This window comes from Vanellus vanellus (assembly GCF_965231255.1).
Source record: "Vanellus vanellus genome assembly, chromosome: 22".
NCBI lineage: Eukaryota > Metazoa > Chordata > Aves > Charadriiformes > Charadriidae > Vanellus > Vanellus vanellus.
In genome coordinates, this window is record NC_138927.1 from 3,710,126 (window position 1) to 3,727,693 (window position 17,568).

The 17,568-nt window shown below is 59.7% G+C and overlaps 1 protein-coding gene across 1 annotated transcript; it reads left to right on the forward strand.

The window, feature by feature from the left end:
• Positions 1 to 1,722: 1,722 nt before the first annotated feature.
• Positions 1,723 to 9,545, forward strand: OPRD1 (opioid receptor delta 1; the record flags this gene model as incomplete). The annotated part of the gene is made up of 3 exons (XM_082494049.1): positions 1,723 to 1,961; positions 7,961 to 8,310; positions 9,013 to 9,545. The coding sequence occupies 3 exons, from the start codon at positions 1,723 to 1,725 to the stop codon at positions 9,543 to 9,545; spliced, it is 1,122 nt and encodes a 373-aa protein (XP_082350175.1).
• Between the last annotated feature and the right edge of the window lie 8,023 nt (positions 9,546 to 17,568).

Here is a 17,568-nt window from a genome sequence, read left to right on the forward strand (position 1 = left end):
CCAGGGCACGGGGCAATGAATTAATCCATCCCCAAAGCGAAGAGGCGATGGAGGGACCCCAAATATGGGTTCCCGCAGCCCCAACATCCGCTGGCTCTCCAGGAAAGAATAAGGCTTTGCAGCCCCTGAAAAGGGGGTGACTTGCTGGGGGGGTGTCCTGCCCCAAGGAGGGCGAGGGTGACACTCAGCATCCTGCAAGCGCAGAGCAGGCAGTGCTGATGGGTCCGTATTTGCACCCCCACCCTGCAGCATCCCCCCAAATCCCTCACCCTGCAGCAGCACCCCTCCTTACCCCCCCCAGCATCCCTCCTTACCCCCTCAGTATCCCTCCTTATCGCCCCCAGCATCCCTCCTTAACCCCCCAGCATCCCTCCTAACCCCCCCAGCATCCCTCCTTACCCCCCCAGCATCCCTCCTTACCCCCCCCAGTATTGCTCCTCAATTTCTCTTCAGCATCCCCCCAAAACCCCCAATTCCACAGCAACCCCCCAGATCCCCACCAAATCTCCCCCCCAGCATCCCTTACCCCCCCCAACTGACAGCATCCCTCCCAGTCCCTCCCCCAAGCCCCCACCCCACAGCATCCCTCCTGAATCCCCCTGCAACCCCCCCAAACCTCCTTAGCATCCCCCAAATCCATCCAGCACCCCCCAACACTCCCAGTATATAGGGGGAGAGAAAGAGGGGGAGAAAAGGCACCGGTGGGGGGGGGGGGGATAGGAGAACCCCCAGCTTTGCTTTGGAGCAAGGGGGCTGTTTGCCCCCCCCCCTCATCTTCCAGACAAAGAAAACCAGAAACAGCCATAGTGCCGAGATACATGGCCCCCCCTCAAGCCCACTTCCCCCCCCCCCCCCCCCCCCCCCGGCATCCTCACCCCCCCTGCCGGCACCGGGGGAGGGCGGCAGGCAGGGATGGGGGGCAGGCAGGGACCATTGCCGGGGGGGGAAGACAGGGACTGGGGCGGGGAAGACAAGCAGGAAGGGGGGAGAAGCAGGGATGGAGGGGGGGATGCAGGTAGGGACATGGGGGGTGGGAAGGAAGGGGGGGGTGGGGGTGGGTCAGAAAGGGGCTGGGAAGGGAGAAGGGAGGGACCGGAGGGGGGGAGAGATCGACAGGCGGGGGGACGCAGGTAGGGACTTGGAGGGGGGGGGGTAAAGGCAGGAGGGAAGGGAGGGATGGGGGGAGGCAGAGAGCGGGGGTGTGTGTGTGTGTGACAAGGAATTGTCGTGGGGAGGAAGGCAGACAAGGACCGGGGGGGCGGGGAAGGCAAGCAGGGATGGGGGGGGGGAGGCAGGCAGGGATGGGGGTAGGAACAGGGATGGAGGGGGGGGATGCAGGTAGGGACAAGGGGGTGGGAAGGGAGGGGGGTCAGGAAGGGGCTGGGAAGGGAGAAGGGAGGGACCGGGGGGGGTGCGGGTGGGGGCGCAGGTAAGGACCCGGGGGGGGGAAGGCAGGCAGGGATGGGGGGGGGGACAATAGGCAGCCGGGGGGAGGATAGCAGGCAGGGCCGGCAGGGGGTGTAGGCAGGGAGGTGGTGGGGGCGGGCAGGGCCGCCCCCGGCCCCACGTGGCTCGGGGGACACGGCGGGTTTATAAAGCGTCCCCGACCGCCGGGGCGGGTGCGGGAGGCGGCGGCGGCGGCGCTGGGCGGCGGCGGGACTCGAACCCGCGGCGTTCGGATGCGTGCGGCGGCCACGGCGGGGCCAGGGCCGCCCGCGGGCCATGGAGCTGCTGCCCACGGGGGAGCTGCCCACGGAGCTGCTGCCCACGGCTGCCGGCACCGCTTGGGGCAACGACACCGACTGGGTCCCCCCGCCCGGCCACGGGGTCAACGGCACGGGGCCGCAGCGGGCCAAGAACGCCACCTCCATCCTCATCGCCATCGTCATCACCGCGCTCTACTCCGTGGTGTGCGTGGTGGGGCTGCTGGGCAACGTCCTGGTCATGTACGGCATCGTCAGGTGAGAGCGGGGCGCCCCGGCGGCACCCCTGCGCCGGCCTCGGTGGAAAGGGGGAGCGAGGGGGCGTGCGGGGGTGAGAAGGGAGCGCGCACTGGGGTGAGTGTGCACTGGGGTGAGTGGGCATCAAGTATGAGACGGCAGCTGGAGCCACTGTGCACCAGGGATGAGTGTGCACCGTGGGCAAGAAGCGAGACGGCAGCAGATGCGAGCGTGCCCCGGGACTGGGTGTGCACCGGGGGTGCGACAGCGGCAGAAGTGAGTGTGCACCGGAGCTGAGCGTGTGCTGTGTGTGAGACAGCGGCAGAAGTGAGTGTGCACTGGGGCTGAGCGTGTGCTGTGTGTGAGACAGCGGCAGAAGTGAGTGTGCACTGGGGCTGAGCGTGTGCTGTGTGTGAGACAGTGGCAGAAGTGAGTGTGCACTGGGGCTGAGTGTGTGCTGTGTGTGAGACAGCGGCAGAAGTGAGTGTGCACTGGGGCTGAGTGTGTGCTGTGTGTGAGACAGCGGCAGAAGTGAGTGTGCACTGGGGCTGAGTGTGTGCTGTGTGTGAGACAGCGGCAGAAGTGAGTGTGCACTGGGGCTGAGTGTGTGCTGTGTGTGAGACAGTGGCAGAAGTGAGTGTGCACTGGGGCTGAGCGTGTGCTGTGTGTGAGACAGCAGCAGGAGCAAAGGGTGGGTGTGCACCGGGCGCTTGTGAGCGGGTAGCACCGAGATGGGTGTACCCGACGGCTGTGATGTGTGTGAACAGCGCGTGTGCGAGCACACACATGTGCGGAGGATGTCCAGATGCTGTGCGAGAGGAAAAAGCAAAGACTGTGTGTGCGCGGAGCAGCACTGGGGGGTGCAGGGGAGCCGGTGTTTTGGGGGGGGGGGGGGAACTGGGGGACACACCCCGACACCACCATCCGCGTGTTCCTCACGCCTGCGTGGGGATGTGGGGCCAGAGGAGCTGTAGGGCCGCTCACGCCGCCGTTTGGGAGAGGCGAGAGGTTTGCAGGGTATTTATTTCCGCCACGCAAATGCCACCGCTGAGCGCTCGCCCTGTTCGCAGCCGGGGGAGAGGGGCTGGTGGGCTCCCGCTGGTACCCACCCCCCCTCCATCACCGGCACCCGGGATGCTCAGAGCACGAATCGCCCACCCCAGCCCATTCCCGGCTCCGCTGTGAGCTCGTGTTGGTGCCGTCGGCATCTCCCGCAGCCGCCCGACTCCCGCTTTCCTTTAACAAAGAGCAGGAGCCCGCGTCGCCCAGCCCACACCGCGGCCGAGCCGTCCCCTGGTCCCCCCCCTCCAGCACAAGGTACCGGCTGCTGCAGCAGCGAGACCCGCTCGCATCCCGGGGGGGGGCCCTGAACCCCGTTTTGGCTCCATCCAGCCTTGCAGTGGGAAAGCGGGCGCCGGGGCAGGTCCTTGGCTGGCAGAGACACCTCTGCCGAGTCCTTCCCTGGGCAGGGATGGGGGGCTGCTGGGTCTCGGCACCCCAGGCCACGTCGCAGGACCCCAGTTGCCCCCCCCCCCTTTTTGGCTGTGGGGGCACGGTGAGACGCGGCTGCATCCAGCCCGGTGCTTCCGCCGGGGTGGGAAATCTCCTGCCCGTATGAAGAGCCCCTTTGTCCGAGACGTTGGTTGATGTTCTCCGGGTAAGATGGGTTAACGCGGGGACAATAAAGCCCGATCTCGCCCAGCACAGGAGCACCGCCGGCAGCGGGGGCTGGCAGAGCCCCCCCACGGCCCCCAGACCCCACCGGCAGCGGAGGCGAGAGCCGCGCTCGCTGTCACGCCGCTGTCGGCGATGGGGCAGAGCCTTCATCATCTCCAGCCGGGCAGGAGGGAGCAGAGGTCCCGCTGTGTCCCTGCGCCCCAATGCACCCCCCTCCCATGCCGGAGGGGGTTCGTCCTGGGTGGGGGGGACACACAACCCCACCAGGATTCATGGGGTTAATCCCAATTCCCATCATCCCGGGGGTTGCTGTGACCTCAGCCGGGGCCAAAACCACAGCGTGGCTGGATGGAGGCAACCCCCTCCCCAAAAAATCCTCATTTTTAACCGTTTCCATTCCCTCCCTCAGCGCTTTCCGTCCGTAGCGATCGTTGGAGGAGGTCAGCCCAGCCCGGCGCTGCCGGCGCCCGAAATAAATGCGGTGACTCATTTTTGGGGGGAGGAAGGAAACCAGCCTGACCCGTGCCCAGGAGCCGCGCTGCGCTGCCCGGTGGCCCTCGCGTCCCGTTCCCCGCGCTTTCGCTTTGCGGAGCCCCACTGGGTAGTTTTAACCATCCCAGAGGGTGGGCAGACTGGTAAAGGGGACGGGGAGGGGGTGTCGCTCGCTGAACCCTATTCGGCACCAGAGGGGATTTTTCATCCCCGCGAAGCAGCTTTTTTTTTTTTTTTTAAAAAATAAAATAAATCAGCCCTCGACTGAAAAAGCAAACGGAGGGAATTGTTGCGGAGGCGTACGCCACGCCACGCCGCGCAGGGTGTCAGGGTGAAGGATGAGCGTTATTAGACACTCCCCCCCCCCCCCCCCCCTCCCCCCTCCCGCTGGTTCTGCTCTGCGAGGAGAGGGGCGGCGTTGTAAAGAGAAGGCTTTAACGTGCAGCCGAACATCCTCCCAATTTAACTCGCTCCCGGTACCCGCGCTGCGGAAAGCCTGAGGCTACAGCATCCACGGACCCCATCGCCGGGGGTTGTAGCCCGCCCCCTCCCTCCCATTTTCCACCCCACCAGCTGATGCTGGAATTAAACCCGTCTCCCAGGGAATGAATAAACGCTGCCCCCCGGGGCTGCGGGGACACAGCCCCACGGGCGCCTTCGCCCCTTATGTGGCCGAGGCCGCCTGGAGCATCACAGGGCGCCGCTCCATATCTCAGCGGGGTTTAGGCTGGGACCGGTTTGGCTCCACCGGGGAAATCCGTATCCACGCGGGATGGAGCTGCGGCGAGGGATTCAGACCCGGCCGCCGGGGAGATGCCGGGCATTTGCCTCGTGGCCCTGGGGACATCTCCCGGTGTCACCTCCCGCTGCCTGGAGCTACCTACCACAGCTGGAGCGCATCCTGCGGGGCTCGGGGACCTCGGGGGACCTCGGGGTCCCTCGGGACACAGCCGAGGATGCCAGGGAGCGGGTACACACAGGACCCTTTGCCGGCAGGGAGCTCAGCGCCCTCCGACAGCGGCGTGGCCGACAGCTCCGACGGCGGTCGCAATTACCGCCGCGCTGTCGGGCGTTTTTAAAAATACCCCTGGAAGCGATTTGCGATTTGCCCGCGGCCCCGCAGAGCCCATCGACCCCCCACCAGCCCCCACGCGCCCCTTCGCCGGGCGCAGGATTTGTTAAGCCGGGCTCTTTAAGCCCAAATCGGCGGCTTTTAGCTCCTCTGGGAATTTTGCAAGGGGTTTCTTTCGCTTATTTATTCCCCCGAGAGGTTTGGAGAGCTAAAGGGGGTCCTACCGGGGAATCCAGACGCCGACATAGGTGCCGGAACGCGGAGCCGCCCGGCGCTCGCTCCCGTCCCTTCGAGTCTCATCTCTCCCGTCAAACCCCTTCCAGATTGTTTCGTTCAAGTGCATAACTTCCCAATCAAGGCACTCGCTTAATTGCGATGGGTTTGGCAGCCCCCGGGGGAAACTCCATCAGCAGAAGCGATCGGTCGGGTTCGCTCCGCTGCGGTGGGATAAAGCTCTTTCCCGGAGCAGCGGCTTCGTTTGCGGCTCTTGGGGGGGGCGTGGGGGGGGGTCATCACGATGGACCCCCTGTACCCCATGCGGTGGGTTTGACCTTCAGCCCAACCCCGCCCCAAAACCCCCAACTCCGGGGGATAAATTGAGTCATCCCCATCAGCCCCATCGTTTCTTCGCCTTCACCAGCACAGCCCCATCCCGCCCGGAGAGGGGGATACAGCCCCGGTCCCCCCCCACCCCTGCCACATCTGGCACATCTGGCAGGGGGTTGGGGAAGCGCTTACCCAGCAGGGCCGAGCGCGCCTGGCAGAGCACGGCGTGAATAACTTGATTTTTTTTCTTTTTTTCCCCACTTTACATGAAAAGCGGAGATCAAAGAAGTGTGAATCTACCCGAAACGACTATTTTTTTTTTTTATTATTTTTTTAATTTAGGTGAGGCAAAAACCTGACAATAACACAAATCCTCAGGTTCTTGTTTAACCTGGAATGAAACTTTTCCGAGAGATGCGTTCGCAGAAGAGCTTGGAAAATGACACTAAAGAGAACTGAAAAGGGCTTTTCGAGGAAAAGACTTGGTTTTTTGTTTTTTTTTTTTTTTAAAGCCGTACGTAAAATAAACCCAAGTTCAACTCGGCTCTTTCCACCCTTGGGCAAGGGGCTGCTGCTTGCAGCCGGGGTGAAGGAGGAGGGAGAGGAGGGAACGCCGTTGGCGCTGGGCGCCGGTCCGAGCTGCTGGTTTCTCCCAGTGAGAAATGGGTTTTTGAGGAATGGATGCGGGCTCCATCACCTGGCTCTACCGCCAGGAGACCCTGGTGGGTCTCTTCCCCTCTCCGACACGCTCTCCTGACCCTGCTGAGATGGAGAAAAGGGTAAAGCGAAGGGAATGGATGTCACCACGGAGCTCGGGAACCTCTTTCCTACACCAACCCGCTCTCCCGGTCTCCAGCCACGGCGGCAGAGCAACAACCGTCTGAGATGGGATCTACTCGATGCCCTCACCCCAATTGACTCCAGGTACCCCGTCCCACGACGGGGTTCTTCTACGAGCTGTGCCGGTGCCTTTTCATCTGGCAACCAAGGGGTTGGCCCCATCCGCCGCGCACCGGGGCCGAATTCAGCCCCGCTCAGTGTAGGACCGAACCCCGCGCCGGAGATGCTGCAGGCAGGTTTAGCCGCGCGTCGAGGTGCTCGTGTTCAAACTGACGCTTCTGTTAATTAATTAGGGGGCGTCTAAATGAGCTCGGGGCTGCGGGGGGGGGTGGTGGCGGTGCTCTGAGGAACGGGGACTCCCAACCCCACCGCGTTGCCCTTTGGGGACCCCCCCCCACCCCCCATAGCCCCCTCGGCAGCGGGGATGAGCTTCCGCTCGAAGCATCGCCTCCAGCAGCGCCTTCGAGGTTGGGTGCCCCGAGGACACGCACCTCTCCCCACCACCCACCAAGACGGTGCCTCGACCCTTCGAAGAAGGGTTTCGGCGCTCAGGACCGCGCGTTTCTCTCACCGTGACGTGGCAAGGACCAGAGGCGGCGCGCCAGCCCACGGGCGGCTGCAGCCCTTGGCGAATGCCCCCCCTCACCCCCCCCAACCCCCCCCTCCCACCCCGGGGGGACGCGGCTCCGTGTCCCCGAGGGCGGCCAAGGCAGCCAGGCTTCCCCAAAGGCTCCGGAGCTCCAGCCCGGCTAACGGGGCTGCTTCCAGATGGTCCGTTTCCGGGGGTAATCGATCCAATTTCTGCAAGTAAACTCGCCAGGGAAGCAAGCTAGATAATCACGATTTACTGGGTGGAAAATCAGATAAAGGCAGTTTCGGGAGATAAAGGACATTGCGCAAGCGATTCAGGGAAATGGAGTAAATCGATTTAATTAGAGAAGCGACTCCTCTGAAAATTTCTTCAGATTTCCTTTGAATAACGGCAGCCGCGGGAATGAGCGTCACCTCCCTGGCCAGGTAAAGGGATAACCGCTTCAGCAGGTCCTAAGCCGCGTTCTGCAGGCGCTGGATAAGGTCTCACATATAAGCGCAACCCCCCGCCCGGGCACCAGCGCTTCAACACACGCTAAAACCACACGCAACCACAAGTACTTTCTGAAGGTGCTCCCTGGTCCAACTGGAAAGGCGCCGAGCACATCGGTGCTGCAGAAGGGCACGTCACAAGCACGTACCTTTGCCCACCGAGGGTTGACGGCACCTTGCAAGCAGCCGGGCAAAGCCAGGCTGTGCCTCCTCCTCCTCCTCCTCCTCACGTCGACTGTGCACACATGTGCTTGGGCATGGTAAGCCAGCTCTCACCACCTTTAATGGCTCCCTCCTCTGCCACCCCCAGGTACACCAAGATGAAGACGGCCACCAACATCTACATCTTCAACCTGGCGCTGGCAGACGCGCTGGCCACCAGCACGCTGCCCTTCCAGAGCGCCAAGTACCTGATGGAGACCTGGCCCTTCGGGGAGCTGCTCTGCAAAATCGTGCTCTCCATTGACTACTACAACATGTTCACCAGTATCTTCACCCTCACCATGATGAGCGTGGACCGCTACGTCGCCGTGTGCCACCCGGTTAAGGCCCTGGACTTCCGCACGCCAGCCAAGGCCAAGATCATCAATGTCTGCATCTGGGTGCTCTCCTCCCTCATCGGGGTGCCCATCATGGCCATGGCGGTAACCAAGTCAAAAGGCAAGTGGCTTCTAGGGAAAGGTCCCCTCCTGTCCCATCTGTCCATCCTGGGGATGACCCTTCTGGCAAACCCAAGCCACCTGATCCCGTAGCAGGTTTGAACTCCATGATGGGCACCCCTCCATGAGATCGTAACCATGCGCTGCCATGGAAAATCAAAATCATCATGGTGGTGTTTTCCATCTTGGCTGCAGAGGTGGGAAACTGTCCTTCTCCATCTCCAGTCCAACCAGCGCCTCTCCCTAGCTCCTGGGGTGCAAATCAGGTGCCTAAAACCATCCCCCAATGGTATTGCCAAGTCCCCAACTGGCCCACACTGGTCCGCAGCTCCTGTGTGAGGATACCAACCCTTGGCTGCTGGGAAAGCTCTGGGCATCTTGAGGAAGTAGACAGGTTTCAGTGGAAGGTGACACAGGGACATGTCCACCACAGGGGTTGGGAGGAGATAGTGTGGGGATGGCCCAGGAGGCTCTGCAGGGAGCAAGTCCTTGGGTCACTGCACCCACTACATCCCATCGGCACCCCAAGGGCAGGGGGCTGGTGGCACAAAGCGCCCAGGGGATCTCTGCAAAGAGCTGGCAGGTGGGCATGCGTCTCCTTGTGTTTTTGACAAGCACGGACATGCCCCAGCCATGACCAAGCAGATGGTATTCATAGCAGACACCCCACCGGCTCCCTCTTTGATCGTCCTCTCTCCCACAGACGGGACGGTGCTGTGCACCCTCCAGTTTCCCGATCCTCCCATCTACTGGGACACCGTGACCAAGATCTGCGTCTTCATCTTCGCCTTCATGGTCCCCATCTTGGTCATCACCATCTGCTACGGGCTGATGATCCTTCGCCTGAAGAGCGTCCGCCTCCTCTCAGGCTCCAAGGAGAAAGACCGCAACCTGCGGCGCATCACGCGCATGGTGCTGGTGGTGGTGGCAGCCTTCATCATCTGCTGGACGCCCATCCACATCTTTGTCATCGTCTGGACGCTGGTGGACATAGATAAGAAGAACCCCTACGTGGTGGCCAGCCTGCATTTCTGCATCGCCCTGGGTTATACCAACAGCAGCCTCAACCCCGTCCTTTACGCTTTCCTGGATGAAAATTTCAAGAGGTGTTTCCGAGAGTTTTGCCTGCCTTTCCGTGCCCGCGTGGACCAGAACAGCTTCTCCCGCGCCAGAAACACCACGCGGGAGCGCGTCTCCACCTGCACCCCTTCTGAAGCCCGCAACAAGCCGGCATGACTAGACGTGGGCAGCCTCCAACGGGGCTGCCAGGGCCACGGAGGGGACGACCTGCGCTCGGAAGTGACCCAGGTCACCACCACGGAGCTCTAGAAGAGCAGTGGCCTCCAAGACTTTTTCATCCTGGAGAACCCAGGATGGGGGAATCAGGACTCGCCAAGCAATGTAGGGAGAGGATCGAAACGAGGGGCAACCTGAGCAGAGCTGCTCCCACCGTGTCCAGGGACAGTCGGTAGCCTCAGACACCCAAAAAGGGCTGTCACCCTCCAACACACGGCTGTCAGCGAAGCCCAAGCATCCCAGGACACCGTGATTGCAATGACCGTGTGCTTCTCCTGCACGGGCCAAAACGGCGTTGCAGTTCGAGGGGAAATGCTCCCGTGGCAGAAGGGGACTGTGCCGCGGGGTGATACCACATCATGGGGCCTCACTCCATCCCCCCTCTGAGCCGTGTCCAACAAACGGCCAGAGATGGGAAGAGAAAACGATGCCGCTTTAGAGACGCTGTTATCAAAGAGCTCCATGTCCATAGTAAAAATTTTACCGGAGTCCTTCGAAGCGGGACTGGCCCCCGAGGACAGCTTTCTACTGTTAATGTCATTACTGTATTATTTAGAGACCTCTGACTGCAGCCAGGGCAGCCCACATACGGGATATGGATGCGATGCTGGGAATACGGATACGGCCAGGGGACCGGTGGGGGGGACAGAGCAGGGCATGTCCCAACCTCACCCCACGTCCACGTGCCGATGCCGAATTCCCCCGGCGCAGCATCCATCAGGGTGAAGGGAAACCGCTCCTCGCCCATCTGCCTCCAGAGTCATTAAGCCCGAGAAACATCTTATTAAGGGAACAATTTATGGGGACTCGAGGAGTTTCTCGCAGTGCTAAAGCAATTAGGATGGACTAACGGGCGGCGCTGCGAGGGCTCTCCCTCCCCTGCCCGCTGGGTGAAGGACGAGCAACAGCACTGCCCGGAGTTCCTTTAGCAAAGCCAAAAAGGGCAGGATTTTATTTATTTATTTATTTATTTTTAAGGAGAAGATGGGAAAAATATCACCATCATTTCGTAATTCCCCAAGCAGGGGAAGAACAAACTCTTTCTGTGCCGAGAAAGGACCCACAGCCCGCAAGAGGTAGAGATTTTGGGATTTCGTGCTCAGCGCTCACCTGGATGGAGCAACCATCCTTCCAAAGCAGCAGCCGAGCTCCAAGGCCACACGTCCTGCAGGAGCCACCAGCCAGGGACCTCCGGACTGCGTTATCCGCCGCTAAACGATGACTTGATGGGTCCTCCCAACCTTCCGCTCCCCGAATTCCCCACGCCGGCTGTGAGCAGCCTCCGAGAGCCGCAACTTTCCCTTCCCCTCACCTTCCCACCACCGCGGCTGTGGCCGGGAGGTCAAACGGGCCAAGGAAGAGGAGGAGGAGGAGGAGGCGGCTCGGTGGGACCGGTAATAGCATTTAGCGGACAAATTGACGCAGCTGGAGGAAGCAGGCGAGCGCCCGGGTGCACCTGGGGCTCGCGGGTTGGATGGAGAGCCTGGATTGCGTCTCTGGTTTTTCCAGTTGCATCAATTTAGCCTAATTAAGGCCATTACCTCTCCTTACCAGCCCTACCTTTCTCCGGAGCCTGTGGAAATTGCAGTCTCCCCGTTCGGAAGGCAGAACCGATGAGGCAGTCAAACCCCAATATTTTTTGGGGTTGTTTTTTTTTTTTTTTTCTTTCAAAGGAACCAAAAAAGGATGAAATTGCCCATTCGGATCTCAAATCGAGCGCCGCTGAAGCGTGCGAGTGATCCTCCTCCTCTGCTCCCACCGTGTCCCCCAGCCCTGAGCAAAAGCCTCTTGCTCAGCGTCGCATCTCCAGCTCCCGCCCGGGGTTCCTCGGGATCCCTTTGCAGGTACGGATGGAGTCCTGGACCACCAGCAGAGCCACACTTGGTCTCCTCATCCCCTGCCACCACAAGCCCCACCGCAAGCTTGCGGAGCATCGAGTGCGGGAGGACGAGCAGGATGAGCTCCAGGGCAGGAATCGGGGGGGGGGAAAACCCTCAGGGTCCCACGAGGCTGAGCTTCAGCTCCGTGAGAAGAGAGACTGAGGTGTCCAGAAGGAGTCGGAGACCACCCTTCAGCTCTCCACCTCCACCCACCCTGGGGGCAAAACCCTCAGCGCCGCGTGGTGGGAAAGGCTCCTGGTTTGGAACCGGTTCATGGTGAGGTCCCGGTAAAGCTGGGATGTCCCGGCAGAGGTGGGATGTCCCGGCAGAGGTGGGATGTCCTGGGGGGGGGGTTGTGGGATGCCCCACACTGTGGACCAGGACATCCTGGGTTTCGCTCCAGGCTTCAGCATGAAGCTGAATTCCAGCTTGATAATCTCAATTGGGGAGGGGTAACCCCCCAAAATATGACGACCCAACATCATCGAGCTCTTTAACCCGCCTTAGCCAGTCCCTCCGTGTCCCCTAGAAATACCGCCCCCCTGCTCGAGGCTGGTAAAGGCACGGCGCAGAGCAGCGCTTCCAACCCCCGCGGCGGTGGCTGCCGAGAGCACAGCGGAGAAACCGGGGGGGACACGGAGGAGGTGAACCCCATCGGATGGGGCATCTCTGCCCCAGCGCAGCCCCTTCGAGGACACACCATCGTGTTGGGGGGGACCCAGTCACGAGTGTCGGGGGGCTGCAGGTTGGCTCGGCACCCCGCGGGCAGCTTGGCTAACCCCCCCCCCCCCCCGAAGCCCGACTGCCCCATTTGCCATCCCCACGGGATCTTTCCATGCGGGGGAGCCCTGCCAAATTCCCAGCCTGCTGGCAGACCCGCCCGCAAACGGCCTTAAAGCAGGTTAAAAGGCTTCAAGTCATTATTTTTTTAAACGCGGCAGAGCTGGGAGCCCGGGACGCAGCGAGGACGGCGGTTTTTCTTAGCTTAGGTTTTGCTGAATAAAATAAAAAAAATAAAATAATAATAATAATAAAAAAGAATATTCCTGGGGAAAAGGGGACACTGATGGCAAACGCCGCACCGGAGCCCTCGTGATGCCACGGACCTACAGCATCACCCGCCTGCCTGTCTCAGCAGCAGCCCGGCAGGCGCCCGAGGGCCGGTCCAGCCTCTTCCCGCAACGGCACTCGCCCAAAAACCAGCTCCACCAGTCCCTCTCCTGGACTGGGAAACTGGGGTCGAATCCTGACCCAGGGAAACAATGTTGGGAGTTTGTATCTGCCCATGCAGAGCCGTGCCGCAGCCGGGATGCTGGGAGGGCGCTCTCTGTGTACTTATATATATCTATATCTATATCTCTGTATAGCTGGCTCTGTCTATAGCTGTATGACATTAAAGTGACCCCAGGTCACCCCATCCCACCCCCCCTCCCCCCCCCCCCCACTACTCTGCCTGTGACAGAGCCGGGTCCGCAGCACCCACCGGGACCTCGCGCAGTGCTTCAGCCAAGATTTCCAGCTTCAGCCCTCACCATTTTGGGCTTTCGACGGCATTTCTGTAGAGGAACCACACTTTCTAAAAAAAAAATAAAAAAAAAAATAATAAAAATTAATAATAAATCAGAGCTAGCACACCGTTTCCAGCTCTCTCCTTCGACTCTCGGGCACCGAAAATGGGCAGGGTCCCGCTCGGGGTGGTGTTTTGGGGAGCGATGGGAGAGGAACCACCTTGAAATTCAAGTTTTAAAAACTCTGCCGTACTGGGGGAAAAAAAAAACAAAACAAAAAAAACCCAAAAAACCCACAACCAAAAAACCCCAGCCCCTTTAGCTGAGGTTATTTTGCAAGCTCCGGTAACCAAAAGCCTTCGCGGCGCATCGAGACGTCCCTCTGCTGCCGGTCATCCAGATAGTTTTATTTTAATAGCCCAGCAGCTCAAATTCCGGCCCAAATTACATTTGTAATTTAAATGCAAATGAGGATTTAGTGCAAACGCGAGGGAAAGGGGTGTCGGAGCCTCTAACTCTGCTCCCGCTTCATGAGACTTCGGATTTTAAAGCGTTTATCGCTTCGGCCGTGTCAATTCGCAAAGTGTTTTGCGAGTTCCCAAAGACCGGCGAAACCGGGAAGAGAACGGGGCGGATGCAAAAAGCAGATTTCCAGCCCGGAGGTGATTTTTAGCGGGGGCATCACTGCTCCAGCGGTGCTCTAATACCCCTCTCCATCACCCAGCGCCTTCGGAAAACGAAGCCGGGCGCCGACTCCAGCGATTTCACAGCCCAGTTAAACCAGCAGCCAGCCCAGCTGAATAATGCAGCGACGTCTGCGAGCGCACGGGAGCTGCCACGCACCCACCAGCTATTTCCAGGGACCGTCTTTGCAATTTAACACCACATTCGCTACTGCAGAAAACGTTCTTTTTTATATATATATATATTTTTTTTTTTTTAATTAATCCACCGAATAATGAACCCTAATGTAACAGGCTTTATTCTTACACGTGTGATTAATTACGAAGCCGCCCGTTTCTTTGTCTGCGCCGCAGGTTTAGGCTGACTTTGTAATTGCATTATTACGCGGATGGAAATGAGTAAATCTGGCTTTCCTGGCGAGGACGCCGGCGCTATCTCCCACCGCCCTCGCTCAGGAGCAGCCCAGGTTGGATTCAGGCTCTCAGCCCTGGAGAGACGCTTCTTGACTTGCAATTCATCATTTAAAAAGAAAAAAAAAAAAATAAACCACACACACAAAAAAAAAACCCCAAACACTATGAATAATAATTACTAGGGCTTTTTTCTTGTTTTCTCCCCCATCTCCTTTCAGAGTTACAAATTCTGCTCAACTCGTGCTATTTAATTTAAGCGGGACGGGGAGGAACGGGCAGAGCGCAGGGATCAGCCGGGGGGGGGGGGGTGGTTGATGTCCCGTGGGAGCGCCGGGGCTCCCGTTCCCCACCTCCGGAGCGACATCCTGAGCCGGGCGAGAAGTTTTCTCTATTTTTAGACTGTTAAAGCAGATGAACCGGGACTTCAGCAGTTTTGGGAGGGGGCAGAGAGCTCCACGCATCGTTACTCCAACCCAATTCCCATCTCCCAAGAGACCCAACACGCTCCTCTACCGGGAACGGCACCACACCATTGCGCACCCCAGTTATACTGGGATATACTGGGTAGGTTCCCGGCCTTAACGATAAGACTCAGGGAGGCGAGACCTCCCGGTGCAGTGACCAAATTCTCTCCCTCGCTCGCAGACCCATCATTAAAGACCCGCGCGACCCGCCGCGCCGCAGCAGGCTGTTTAATTAGCCGCTTCCCAAAGCCCGGGGAAAACCACGCGGCCGCGCCAGCGGGCGACTCGGCAGTAATTAAAGCTCGTTTCCTCTTTGAGGCAGTAAAAAGGAGGCCAAGAAATCAACTCAGTACGCCCCAAACCCTCTCGAAGACGCAATTCCCTCCCGGCAGATGCTGCAGGAGCATTGCATAGGTAGATTTTTTTTTTTTTTTTGGCATCCAAAAAAGCAACGTGTTAAAAAACAAGAAAAAAAAAAACAACCAAACCCACCCACAAAACCCACCCATCGCTCAAACAACACACCGAGTGCTTTTATTCCGGAGACAAAAGAGCCTCACAACACCAGAGCTCATCCTCCGCGGATGCTAAAAGCCCCAAATCCCACGTTCCCATCTTTTGTCTGTCAATTAAAAGCCTTTTACGCACTTCGAATAGCAACAGATGGGGACCGGGAGCGCGGGATGGGAGTCGCCGACCTGGGACCCCCCCGCCGGCAATGAGAAAGGGTCTGGCTGTGCCGGCGGCTCTGCCGGGCACCGAGGCCGGACCCTGGCACGGCCGGGGTTCCTCCCCAAAACCCCACCACAGGACCCCAATTCCTCCTCCTCCTCCTCCCTAAACCACCACCGCCGCGCTCTGCCGGTGCAAAACCTCATTAATGAGATGTTTCCCTTTCCTCAATTAAGCTGTTTTCCTTCACCCACCCTCTCCCCACCGTGCGGGGGCTCATCCTTCCCCCAATTTCCAGCAGCTTCCCATTGAAGTGTCACTCCAGCTCCCAAAACACCACCGGCTGATTCATCAGCTCTGAATATTTTAAATCCTATTGTTCTCCCCAGCCCTGTTTTCCCGTATTTGAGAATACCAGCGGGGTCCCTGCTCACCAGGGGATGTTTTCCCCTTCCCAGGAGCAGGATCGACCCCTCGAAGACAGGCAGATGGGAACAATCCCGTCCCGTTTGGGAACAATCAGGGGTTTGTCCCCAGCTGCAGGAGATGGAGGAGGGAATTGCAGCGGTTCCAGGCAGGATCCAGCCCCGGGAGGACCATGGAGGATGGTACCACCAGCTCCATCCTGCTCGTGCTGCAAGAAAGTGCCCAAATCTGGGGGATGGATGCTAAAACCCACCTGTGCTAAGAGGATGGGGAGCAACTGGGAGTAGTGGGATGAGGCATCCTGGCTCGCACTGCGGGGAAATTTGAGGAGGAGGTGGAGGTTGGGCAGGACCAGCATGAGCCGACCCCTCCGTACGGGTGTCCCTGCCCCAGGGTCGGTGTCACCCAGGAGGGACAAACCAGCCCTTGGCCAAGAGCCGGGCGGGCGTTCGCTCTCCGGGGTTGTGGCTGGTGCTCGGGAGCAGAGCCCGGCCACCGCCAGAGGCTCCCCGCTCGCCAGCACCCGAGGCAATAAGGGATGGCTGAGCTTTCGGCAGCACCGGCAGCCGAGGAAATAAGGAAAATCCCGCTCAGCAGAAAGGAGGAGGAATCCTGTCCACCCACCGGGCGCTTTGCCGTGTGCTGCACCCGGATGGGGACACTGCGGTTCAGAGGGACGGGAGCTTCGCGGTGCAACCAGAGCAAACCGGGTACCAGCTTGGTCCCTTGCACCGGCTTTTCTTGCTTCGGTTTTGCATTGCAAAACTCTTCCCTGTCCAACGGGGGGGACTGAGAAGGAGGGATGGGGAAGAGCTGCCCCGAGCTGACGGTGGGGGGGAAGCTGGGAGCGGAGCTGGACCCACCAGGGACACCAGACCCAGGGACCGGCAGCCAAAGGGGTGACGAGGAGGCGAGAGCCAAAGCCCAGCCAGCCCCCGGGGAGGCTGCACAGCAAAACCCATCGCTGCCAGGCTGGCCGGGTCCCTCACGTCCCTCCCCGGCTGCTCTGTACGTCCCCTTCCCCTCCGCGCTGCCAGCAACGCCTCGGGGGGGCTCCAGCCCTCACCGGGCTGAGTTTTGTCCTTCCTAAAATCGTTTTCCATTGGGTTTCGAACAGGACATCACCTCTACAGAGTCCTTACCCTCTTTAGCAGCCAAACTATCCAGGAATTGCACCAAACCCCACACCTCAAACTCCCCAAACTAGGCTTAACTGGCAATTCAGTGCATCCGCATCCAACCCCAGCCCAAGAGCTGGGGCCGGAGTTGCCTCCTTCCACTCGGCGGAGCGAGAAACCGCTCTTCCAACCCCAGCAGCCACCGTGGCTCGGCAGCATCGCCCCGATGCCGGAGGAGTCCCACGTCTCTCTTTATTAAGTCTCTCTGCATTTCTTAGCTATAAATAGGTCGGCGAGGTTCAAAGCAAAGTGTGCGAAGACACATGTAAAGCAGCCGCCGCAGTGGGACTTTGCAGAGCCGTCTGTGTCACGGCAGCTTCGATGGGCTTGAAAAAAGGGTGGCAAAGTAAGTCAGGGTGAGAGATGTTTTGTTTTGTTTTTTTTTTTCCCTGGAAGGAATATAAAAATACCAGTGCTGTTTTTGGAAACAAGACACTAACATTGAGTTTGTCGCTGGGAATCAGGCCCGAGGCAACACGCAATTTCCCCACCAGGTACCCAGCACCAGCAGGTGGCATTTGATGGAGGAGCATCAAACAGAAGGTGACGGTCCCCAGGGATCAGCATTAGCCATGCTATTAGCCAACACTCGCCCAGGGCTCAGCCCGCAGCGACGGCAAATTACGGGCTCCATCCTTGGCAATAAAACACTCCCTGTGGCCCCACATCTCAACTTCACACTTACATGGGGGGGGGGGGGGGGGGAAAGCCCTTCTGAAGCCCAACGCTGCACCCACC